Source organism: Eufriesea mexicana, unplaced genomic scaffold (genome assembly GCF_001483705.2).
Source record: "Eufriesea mexicana isolate 0111107269 unplaced genomic scaffold, ASM148370v2 scaffold202, whole genome shotgun sequence".
Classification (NCBI taxonomy): Eukaryota; Metazoa; Arthropoda; class Insecta; order Hymenoptera; family Apidae; genus Eufriesea; species Eufriesea mexicana.
Genome location: NW_016908372.1, coordinates 1,460,478 through 1,472,404, shown reverse-complemented (window position 1 = coordinate 1,472,404; position 11,927 = coordinate 1,460,478). Strand labels below are relative to the sequence as shown.

Below are 11,927 nucleotides of genomic sequence, written 5' to 3'. Positions count from 1 at the left end.
TTCTTAATGTAATTAAATGTAATTAAATTTGGCATAAATAAATATTTGCATTGTTTAAAATTCCTTTATTTTACGCTTCTTTCTACGGCAATATATTTTGCTCGATGTAGAAAATTTCAAAACGCATAAATGTGCTGTTGCAATTTATTCATTTCGTAATTTCAATGTTATTAACGGTTGAAATTACTTAATTTTTTACAGATTCGGCACATTAGGCAACAGGAAGGCTCGAATAGTCATGCCGTACAACAGGGGGAAGTGTCTTCTTCGAATCCTAACATACTGTCCAACGATCAAGTTGGTCCTGTTTTACTCGAGGTACAATTCAATTTAAATCGAATTCCATCAATCTATTCTATTCTTGTTGCTTTCGTTCATTGATATATGAACGCTTGAAGCACTCGGCTCGTTTTTGTTCCTGTTTACCGACTACTTACGAGAACATAGGTGAAGGTCTAGTTCATCAAGGTACTTTGTTAAACTTAATCGAACTGAAGTTTGGACGGGTCATTATTTAAGCGAAATTTATACAATTCTTTTTTCCTTTTCAACTAGACGCGACGCATTAAATTCTTTTCGGCCACATTTCTTGCCTATAATCGAGTCGCCTACGGTCCGCCTAACAATTTCTCTCGTGAATTATTTACAAGAAAATAGATCTCGATCAAACGAACGATCCCGTAAACGTCTTAAAGTCGAAAGTCGAATCGCAGAAATATCACAGAGTGACGTGAATTTGCGTAACAGAATAAACGTACCGCTAATTAAATACGAAGTAGACGAGTTCTTCAGCCGCGTACCCTTAAACTTTTTAATATCGGGTATCATAGGAAGAGGAAAATAAAACGTGATTTAACACCCAGATAAATTACCGAGCCTTCACATAAAACCTTTCGTCTAATCAATATTATATTTCTTGCCTGGTCGTTGTAGACCATCATTAACATTCAGCACGAACGTGCTGCTAGAATCTAACTTGACTCGAAATTTTTGCCCAGGCGCTAGATGGCTTTCTATTTGTTGTAAATACGGAGGGACGAGTGGAGTACGTAACAGATAACATAACGCAGTACATAAATTACACGAAGGACGATGTGCTCGGCAAGGATATTTATAATATTATTCATCATGGAGACCACAACACCTTCATGCCGAGCTTGTTGCCTATGCCATTAGGTTCGTATACCTTCCGAATACAGTCTCACTCTCTTTCATCTTGAACATCACCGTTTTACCTTCCACGCTAACTTTTTTCCTCCCTTTTCTCATTTTTCTCTCCCCTCTTTCTCTCTTTCTTTCTTTCTTTCTTTCTTTCTTTCTTTCTTTCTTTCTCTCGCGTGCTTTTTTCTTCCTCCTTTTTTCTTTTTCTCCTTAAACGAAGAGTGGAAGATGTATGGAGATTAAATCTCCTTTGGAGTGGAACGTCTTTCGTCCTCGCGAGCACACGATAAAACGATTATTTATGAGTGCGTTTCGTATGCGTCGGGGGTAGTTATGATAATGTAACTTTAGCATCTATTTACCGGGCGGCGTGCACGTGTACTTTTCAGTTTATCTCGCTTTGTTATGGAACTTCGGTAGTGGTCGCAACGGAAAGATTTATCTTGTGTAATGGAAGGAGACAGCTTTGAAATTCTGTAGCGCAGCAGAAATGCGATGCCATCGGCGGAGCGCGTTGCACTTCGACAGGTCAGCCTTTTCCTCTTAGCTGTTAGGACACGTGAAATTTTCTTCTCTGCCTTTACGTCGGTTCACGAATTTTTCATCGTTTTTACGTCGAACGAATTTCGTTCTTTTGGTATTCTCTGTTGAAACGTATCGATTCAGCGTGAGGCGTGGCTGCTTGGAAAAATCTCCATCGTGTACCTCGATCGATCGCTTTTATATTTAATTAATTGGGAAAAGTATACGGGGGAAGACCGCGGTCGATCCGCTTAATTATTTCAAATTTTTCTTTCACGATTCTCTTTACGACGCTGCATCCTCCGCAAGCTTAGTGGCGAGTGAAAAAGTTTCTTTAATTAAACGAACGCAACTCGATTTTCTCTTTCCCACGAAGCTTCTCATTTGCATACAAAAACGATCAGATTCTAGGTCAGAATTATTTTTAACACGGCATCTTGAAACATTCGTTACTTCGCTCCAACTGTTCACCTGTTTTATTCACAAAAATGTCCGATATATTCACTAGTACTTAAGTACTCGATGCTTCGTCACTTTTGCCAATGTACACCTAATTCGTAATAAATTATTCGACCCGCAGTGTCTAAGAGTAACGAATTTTACGTATAATTCAGGCTGGACGAACGAGCAGCAGCCCCAAAGGAACCGTACCTTCAATTGCCGCTTCTTGGTGAAGCCTCCCGATGATAAAGAAGAGACTATGGAAGAGAAGCAGCAACGAGTATCGAAATACGAGTCTATGCAAATCTGTTCAGCTCTTTTGCCAAATAATAGCGATCGTCTGGAGAGCGGTGACGTATCCTCTGAATCTTCGGACAACAGTCCTTGCGTAATGTGCGTGGCTCGCAGGATACCCCCGAACGAGAAGTCCATTGGTCCGCCCATCGAGCAGTTCACTGTCAAGTTGGACACCACGGGGAAGATTATCGCGGTTGATGTTATCTGGTTGTCGCCTCCTTACTCCGAGTACCTAAGCAAGGTAAGCGTGACCCGCAACATTCCTTATCAATCTTTATTTGGAATTGGCTATTTTTCTTAGATGCTAGGCATCGTTGGGTGTTATTTAACTTTATAAAGGGACGAATCTTTAATTACAACGGTCAAGTCCTCGAAAGAGGATGGGTTTGGTAACCGGGTACGTTTTCCTTTTTCTTTTCCTTTTCGTTTCATTCCTCGTCCAATTCGTCGTGTCCGCAGAAAAGGCTAATTTTCAGCTAGATTTAAGTTAAGTTAAGTTCTTAAGTTTCTTCTCGCGAGGCTGTCAATTTTAATTCGGTATAATTATTTGGAATATCCGATTGCAGGAGCTGATTGGCACTACGATAAAGGACTTGTGCCACCCTCATGATCTCAGTAAGCTAACTGCACATTTGAACGATACGCTTCAAGTCGGAGAGAGTACCAGTGGTGTGTACCGACTACGCGTTAGTCCTGATAAGTTCCTTAACATTCAAACAAAGTCAAAGCTTTTCAAAGCAAATGTGATGAATACACTTGTTACCGACTTCATTATGGCCACCAATACCATCATTGGGTAAGTTCAATGGTTTTATACTTTCCTTCTACATATTTTAACCATAAAGTACAAACATACGTGCATCTTCGAGAAGACTGATTCACCCTCGGATTAATAATTACCTTGATAAATGTTCATGGCTCTGAAGGTTATTGAAAAATCCAATTTGAGATTCCCTTCCCAAGTATGATTTATCACTGATCTTCTATTTAACGAGAATCTTAAGCCGTGATTAATCTGGGGTTGAATATCTTAATACATTGACTATCAAAATACGAAGATATATAGAGTCTTGTTATTATACTTGGCTTTAAAGAGCTTCCACGTATTCTTGAATCTTGCTATCTATGGTACTCAATGTGTCGACGTTAATTAAGTATAGTCGTACAATTATTAACATTACGCGAAGATACCAGGGATGAACCAGTAGAATATCGATTATTACGATAATTCCGAGATCATCGATAACTCGGTAGTTGAATGAGAAAAAAAGTAGCGAATAATTAGACGATTAGTGCACTTTCCAGTATTCGATCCTCCGCTTAATTGTTCTGTAATTGGAGTCGTTAAAGCTCTTCGGTAATCGACGTTCTACTGGATAATTAAGTTAACGTACTACTCCTTCATATCGCTTTATTACTGTTCTATTGGAACACATAGGCAAGGGTGACTATATCTACACCACATATTCTACCTATGAACTTCCCGCTGCGTTAGGTTTCCGCTAATTTATTCTATTTGCCTAATTTTACCGTGTTTATCTTATCGCTATTGCTTCAGTAACATTCTCGGACTAATTCGAAGACAGAGAAACAGAAAAAAAAGAGAAAAAAAGACGAAAGGCAAACATAACACCGAATTTGGTAGTACGTTTTAATCCCAGAAAAAGGAAAGAGAGAAAAGCGACACGAAATTTGGTTGTAGCGATTTTTTTTTTTTTTTTCAAAAGTTTTGCATAGGCTTTTCCGTGATGTTTTTTTTTTTTAGGTTTCTAGAAAGTCTTTGCATGTACCGCGACACACGGGTTTTCCTCTCGGTGTTGGAGATCTGGCCACTCTTGAAATTGAAACAATATATCCCCACAATGTGACGTTTTACGATTACGATCTCGTTTATCGCTTTTATATATCGCTTTCTAACACTTCGTCTGCTAATAATTACTATGTATCACACACACACACACACACACACACGTACACACACACGCGCGCTGATTTTAATCGTTATCTCACCACACGGCTCTTTTCAATGTTTGTTTCCACACGATCACACTTTTCATACGTTGTCGTCGAACCGGGAATGGCAAAGGTTGCAGGTGAAACTGTTACAGCGTTTATTGCTGCAGCTGTTGTTCAGGTCGAAAGTTTAAAACAACTTCTCACGTGAACCTTGCCATTTTCATTCTCGATTTACGAATTTCGCGATGTTTAACATCTACGAGGCAAACGGTGATTGCAAGGCACTCGTGATTAATTGCACTTCTGATTTCTCGACCTGAGAAAATCCCTCTGAAATTATCAACGAGAAATAACGAAATACCACTCTCCGTCTCCCTTTTTTCCCCATTTTTTTGAAACATATATTTATTTTTGATTGCAAAATAATTCGATGGAACAGTAGCCTGGAAAAATAGCCTGAAAACGAGAAATGAAGTTGAGATTGAAGTTGCTAAAGCGTTTTGCGCTCACCTGACGTTCAGGTTGTAAGTGCTGCTCAGCGGAAGTAAGATTTACGGTGATCATCGTAGAACGCGGCAAAATCTTACTTACGCTTGTGCGACTTGCATCAGGGTATGAAAGCGGTACGATTGATGCTCAAGGTTTTCTCGGTAAACAGTGCGCGCGACACGAGGAACGTCTCTTAAAAATTCTCTTCTCGACCAACGTTTAACAACGCGTGTACATCCTTCTATCAGCTTCTATCCATCGTTAGCATTTCTCTCTCTCTCTCTCTCTCTCTCGAGGAAACAAAAGTCTGTTCGATCATCGAACCCCATTGGCATCGTTTCGGTAGCTTCGACGAGGATACGAGATTGCCTAGCACTGTTCACCGCGTGCAACGCAAACCGTTACATAGTACATAGTAATGCTTAGTGTTAGACTAAACAGAAAAAAAAAGTGTTTTTTTATGGTAACTGGCAAATACATGTGTTGTTTTGTTTCTTGTCCATGATAGGGACAATGACTTAACGCCTATCGAGGGTGGTCAGCTTTCCAACAACAAAGTGTGCTCCGGACACTCTAGTAACCGTTGTGCGAATAATAGTAATAATAATAATGGTAACAATAACAATAACGTGGGTGGCCCGCTGATGTCCGTGGCGCATCTAAACGGTCAAGTGAGTGGTATCAGTAGTCGGGGGTTGGCGGGCACGTCGTCGCACACCGGTTCCGGCGCGACATTGTCAAACTCGATAGTGTTTAACGCGGCCGAGTCCTGCACCCCCCTGCCGTCGCTAAGTACCAGTAATCCGTTCAACCACTTTTCGGGGAACATGGACTTGGAATTCGAGCTCTTCCCCAGTTCCACGTGGGACTTGGATAGTAGCAGCGGGTGGGCAGATAGGCCCGAATCGAGAGCGAGCGGGCCACCAAACTCACGACCATCTTCCCAGCCAGCCCCGACATCTCCGAGTCCCCAGGGAACGTTCTCCTCTAATTCGGCGGTGGCGCCTCACTGCAGTCCCCTACGCGCGTTCAGCCCGACTTCAGGCAACGCGGCTCACACCTTCAGTAATTCGTTCCCCTTCAGTCCGCTTCAGGAATCACAGACGTCCTCCTTGACGAACAGCGCTGCTAGTAGTGTTAGTGCCACCGGAGCAGCAGCCGGATTGACGCCCAAGAGACAGGATGAAGGGAAGACCGGATGCTCGACCACCAACCAATCCACCATGGAGAGTAGCAACGCGAGAAACAACGCGGGCTCCGTCGCTGGAACAGCAGCCGCAGCCGCGGCTGGCCAAACAGGAGTCTCCGCGGCCGTTGTCGAAACTCAGAACAGTGTTGTGTCCACCGAGTCCGGTAGACTGAGAGACTTGTTGACCAAGGGGACTAGTGCTAGTGAGGACAGTCAGGACAATGCGAATAACGATTCCGAGAGCCAAAATAAGCATAGGATATTAAAGATCTTGTTGAATCAGCAAGACGAGGACGATTTTCATCCGGAGCATAATAATAAAGTGCACACGAGTCCTAGCAACATGCCGAAACCGAGCATGGAGCATTCGAAACCTTCGCTTGGAAATAATATGCTGTTACAGGTAAACAAGCTGATCATTGGCATCGAATTCCAACTGGCATCGGACTGGTGCCAATCGGTCTCTGCTTTCATCTGCTTCATATTATCGTTATTCTTTTTTTTTCTTTTTTTTCTTTTTTTTTTGTTTCTATTTTCTCAGCTTTCTTTACATACGTGGTCAACCAATATTTTTATTGCCAGGTAGTTGTTCTTTCGATATTGTCATTGATGTATTAGATATTACAAACGAGTTATCGATAGCGGTTGTGATATACTTGTCGAGTATTGTATGTCAAAGGATTAGAAAGGGCGATAACTATTGGTTGATCGCAATGTTCTGTTATGTAATTATATATAGGAACTTGTTGATTGCAATTTTACTGAATGTACCTTTTTTTCAAGAAGCTATTAAACGAAAAGAACGACGACGAGGACGAAGAAGCTCGCGCCGGATTGAAGAAGAGGAACGAACTCCTACAAGAGCTTCTGAAAGACCAAGATGACGAGAGGAAAGTACAAGGGCAACAGGTAGGTAGTCGTGAGCTAACCTGCTCGAGCTATACTTACAGTCGTTGCGTGTAATTTAAAGAAATATCAAGATCAATAATATTTATCAACGTAGCTAATAGAATGTTGTAATACGAACAGTGTAAGTCACAAACTCGGGAAGAGGATTCTCTGTTGCGAAGTCTTGGATTCCGGAACACCACGCCATCACCGTCTCAATCGAGCGACAACGTTGGCCTCGGTGGCACCACTCAGGTCGGTCAGAAGAGACCTGGCGAAGACGGTGACTTGAATATAGCAGCGAAACGACCCATGGATGGGTCACACCAAGTATCCTCTTCCGGCACGTCAACCAATGCCACCAGCAAGCTCTGGGAGAGGAATAAGATGTTAGCTTCGTTATTGGCTAAGCAGCCTCCTCAGCCAACCACTATCCCACCAATACCTGCGTCTGTGATATCGGCAACGCCTCAGGTAATTAAATATCTAATTACTTTCTGTTGGTGAATATTACTTAACATTCTCATTATGGGAACGAGATTGGTCGTGAAGTTTTGGAAGTTCAAAGAAGACGAAGTAACTAATCGATGTCTTTCTCTGTTATAAAAGGATAAGCTGGTTCGCCTAGGATTGAAATCGCAACAGCCGCAGCAGCAATCACAGTCACAGTCCCAGCCACAACCGCAGCAGCAACAACAACAGCAGCAGCAACAACAACAACAGCAGCAGCAGCAACAACAGCAGCAGCAGCAACCTTGGACAGGTGGCAGCATGCAGTCGGTTGGTGGCAATAACACGATTACGACAACCGCTACTACCACACGAACTCCTCTCCAAAGCCAGTCGAGACAACTACCTCGTCAAACAACCAATACCTACCTCACTCATATGCTAAGTCAGGTAATAGTCGATTTATTATGTTGCGCAATGATTAAGCAACGAGAATAATCCGATGTATTGTCAAGTTTTTAGAAAGTAAAAAGTAAGAGTCGTACAGAGTCGAATGAATGATCCTGAGATCTGTTATACGTGTTTGCAGCAACAAAGACCTCAAATGGGTCAAATGGATTCGGAATTTGCGGGCAGCGGGGAGTATCGTCAAAGGAGCACCGATCCTAGTAGTTGGAATAACCAGTCATCAGACCCTGATCTTTCCGATATTTTAGATCAAGTTATTGAGATCGTACCGGATGAAGCTATTACAGGTATGCAATTAATTATCACCGTTACTAAACGCACGAACCGTACCTAATGTATACTCGTCTTTCACTCCTGTATACTTATGTATCTTAAATATATAACTTTATACCTTCGCTGTCACGGCATAATTGTAAACCTTGTGATTTTGCTTTCTTTAACGATGCTACGTTTAGAGATATACTCGCCAGCAATAAGCTAACACACTCGCGAGAAGTATTTGTGCAACCTGTTACGCGTGACAGCGAAAGTAATTATCATTATAGACAATAATTTTTATTCAATAGATTCGTCTGCGATAGCAAATCTCCTAGATGTAATCGAAACGCCGCAGGACAACGCGCTGAACGAGAAAATGGCGATTAACGCGATACAGAAGTCGTTGATGTTATGCGAGACTGCCGTAAATCCAACGTCTTCCACCATAACAATTCCTGGCACGCCTCCAGCTTACTCCACCGCAGTAAGTTGATACCCTTTTCGTGCATATTTTTATAATGCGCCTGCAGTAATCATAATGTACGTCTAAATACGCATATACTCTTAGCAGTAGCATCATCGGTATTATTTGCCTCTTGTACTTGTTACAACGTCATACGTGCTCGTTATAATTAATATTTACGAACGATATAATTCTTTAGTTGGGTACCACACCTGTAACGACGAGTCATAGTTACCAACCACCACCGATGTATCAGCAACAGCCAAGGATGAGGTTTAACACGCAACCAGGCGTCAGGCAGACGACCGCTCAATTCACGCAGCAGCAACAATTACAGTTGCAGCAACAGCGAACGAAACTGATACAGCAGCAGCAGCAGCAACAATTGAAGCAGAGGTTGTTGCAGCAACAGCAGCAGCAGCAATTACTCATTCCTTCCAATGCTACAGCTACGGACCAAATTACCACCGGCATTCACAATATCGATAATCTTCTAAACAATACTGTTGCGCCAAATGTATCGTTGCAGGTAATCATAAAATTAGATCGAATTATCATATTGAAATACAAAGGAGAGATTTGCATAAATCATTATTGTTCTCAGCGGTCGAGTGTCCCAGATTCACAAGTGTCTCCAGGTTATGGGGGATCCGTCCAGATGCCTTCCGGTCACCGACTTGCTCATTCGTACTCTCATCCTTCAACGTTACCACAACAGTGAGCAACCTCGAGATAAATCGAATTAATAATTATTTCACGATTATTTAACCATCGTTTTTGTTTCCAGCCCTATCGTAAACAGTAATTTTAACAGTGGTCAACAAGTGTCTGCGGCTGCACGACTCTCGCCGCATTCTCCCGCTGGTATTTTGTCATTCTCACATCCGCAGCCGCTGTCACCACGAGTGACGCAAGTACGTTTCACGAGTCGTTTAATTAGAGAAGGCGTCCTAAATGCTTGACGCGTAGTTTCATTTGTATTTTTAAGTTTTATTTTTATTTAATCGAAAGGGGTGCACGCGTGGCTTCTTAGAATAATTTCCATTGCTTACTTGTAGCCACGTTTACATAGCTTTCGTTTTTGTTTACGATTTAACAACTTCAGTATTTAATTTTCCTTTTACGTTTTGTGATTAAGGGCAACTATGGTAATACCCCGAGGTTATTCGCCGTTAACCAGGTGAGATCGCAACAACAGCCTACCGCTCAGCAGCAGTTGCAGCAACAACAAAGATCGATGCCGTCGCCAGGGACACCAGCATCTGCTCGGCAATCTCCGTTTCCGGCGGAAACCTTTCCCCCACCTACGTCTCCTACAGCTAGCCAATTTCCACCTGGTCCTAATCCTGGTGCACCAAATCCTTCAGCCCAATATCGGTTGCAACGGACCACGTCTACACCTTCAGCTACGACTCAGTTGCCAGGTAGGTTGATATTCTGCTCGAAATTCCTTTTTATCCTCGGTACAGCTCTGCATATTACGGATATATACATTGAGACTATTTTTTCGGTCGCTGCTACTAATCCTGCAGTTGTGCATTTATTACGTTTAAATCGTGTATCTTCGATTGTACAGGTTGTGATACCTTTTGATGTGATCGTAATATGTAAAATTGTGTTATTAGTATTTGCGAATTGAACGTTTAAAGAAAGCGAGAGAGAGAGGGAGAGAGAGTTCGTAGATGATTTTTAATGTGTAAGGTATTTGTGTAATTATAAATATTAACTTCACCCGTATCTAGTGCAAAGCGTTCAAGAATTCAAAGACGGTGATCGCGTTGTGATTTCGTTTATCGTGTCGGTGTCGTTATGAATAATCGGTACTCTACATTAGTGTGATTAATTTTAAGTATTCATATAAGTAACACAATAATGCGCATATGGAACGGAAGGTGTGATTTAAATAAATATTTTCTGTCCACGTAGGTAAGTATACCACTGTTTCAAATATGTGTTTCTCTGTTGTATGCAATATTCTGAAACAGAACAAGTACGTTTAGATTAGATAGATATGCGTATAGATGTTTTTATTAATTTTTCACGTCAGTATTTTTTGTCATGTTTACTTGATAGCAGTTGTTCAAACTAAATTTTATGCTACAAGCCTTAAAAACAAAAAACTCTTCATATTAATTCAACGTTATTTTCCATTAATCTTGGAATAAATTTAAAATAGAAGTATCGTAAATTCAACCCCGTTTTAAAACTAAAATGTCGCTATTAATTCGTAATATTCTTGCAATTTTAAATCCCGTTTAAAATGATATAAAGAACAATTGAAAAGGGAGGAAAAATAGCGTGAGCAATTTTTAAATCATCCACTGTAATATGCACTTAATATCCGTATCGGCTTTTAACAAATAATTTATAATAAAACAAAAAGAACACCAACAACTTTACCAAAGCTATACCGTAATAAAACTAAAAAATTCTAATCTCGAAGCGGAGCATGGAGGAAAGCTGACTAGAAGCGTTATAAACGTTTTTACTATCAGATGCGAGGAACAAGGAGATAGACAAGCTTGATGTTGCAGGTGGGGTAGGTTCGCCCCGGCACTACGGCGGAGTGAGTAAGGAACAACCTCTTCTTTCACCTAGTCATCCACATTCGGGTTGCAACCCGGCAACACCGACTCACAATCAACACAACGTAACGAATACCCAACAACACTTCTCCAACCAACAACATTCTTCTATGATATACCACACGACCGCCAATACTATCAACACAGCTGACATGCAGAACAATCAGTTCTGTTACGATCGGACGTCTGTTCCACTCTATTCGTCAGGGCCTGGGGACACGCAGGACGCCAGGCCTTTGCCTCCCGGTAATCCTGTCAATCACCAATTGGGTGGTAAGTCATGTGACCACTTAATGTCATGTGACCATCACTTCGTCATCATCACACCCCCTTCCGTATATGCCCTTCTTTGTATCTAAAGTACCTCGTGTCACGAAATCGGCTACAACGGCATGAGACATTCTGTTTTCCTTCTTTTTTTTTTTTTTTGTTGGTACATGGAAAAGCACATCATTCTCTATCACCATCCACCCATCGATGTATCTACCTAAGCAAGTGTAAATATAACGACCATCCAAGTTGCAGCGTTTTTTCATGCGTTCAGTGTACCCACTGTCATTATAGACGCCCTGTAAATCTCCTCTTTTACATCTCATGTGGGAAATGGTGCTTGTTGCGTGGCTAATCAGACACTGTGGAGTTCCTTGCGTTTCATTTAACGTCATTCGGACCACTTCACCTCTCGTTCAGCGACGTCTCATTCTCGCCCATTCCGGTGTTACCGTCATTACTCTATTCATCAAGGATACATCATTCCTGC

At 41.7% G+C, this 11,927-nt stretch overlaps 1 protein-coding gene across 1 annotated transcript in view; it reads left to right on the top strand.

Moving 5' to 3' along the window:
* Positions 1-201: 201 nt before the first annotated feature.
* The window catches only part of LOC108555617 (histone-lysine N-methyltransferase 2D), a gene marked incomplete at its 5' end in the record, with an annotated part of 22,649 nt that continues 10,923 nt past the window's right edge, over positions 202-11,927 (top strand). Inside the window, 15 exons of the mRNA XM_017911384.1 lie at positions 202-318; positions 999-1,176; positions 2,298-2,662; positions 2,988-3,217; positions 5,375-6,458; positions 6,839-6,964; positions 7,085-7,417; positions 7,553-7,843; positions 7,983-8,148; positions 8,428-8,603; positions 8,782-9,111; positions 9,187-9,299; positions 9,370-9,496; positions 9,721-10,006; positions 11,117-11,440. Of these exons, the coding sequence (XP_017766873.1) occupies positions 202-318; positions 999-1,176; positions 2,298-2,662; positions 2,988-3,217; positions 5,375-6,458; positions 6,839-6,964; positions 7,085-7,417; positions 7,553-7,843; positions 7,983-8,148; positions 8,428-8,603; positions 8,782-9,111; positions 9,187-9,299; positions 9,370-9,496; positions 9,721-10,006; positions 11,117-11,440 (4,246 nt within the window). The remainder of the gene's footprint in view (positions 319-998; positions 1,177-2,297; positions 2,663-2,987; positions 3,218-5,374; positions 6,459-6,838; positions 6,965-7,084; positions 7,418-7,552; positions 7,844-7,982; positions 8,149-8,427; positions 8,604-8,781; positions 9,112-9,186; positions 9,300-9,369; positions 9,497-9,720; positions 10,007-11,116; positions 11,441-11,927) is intronic.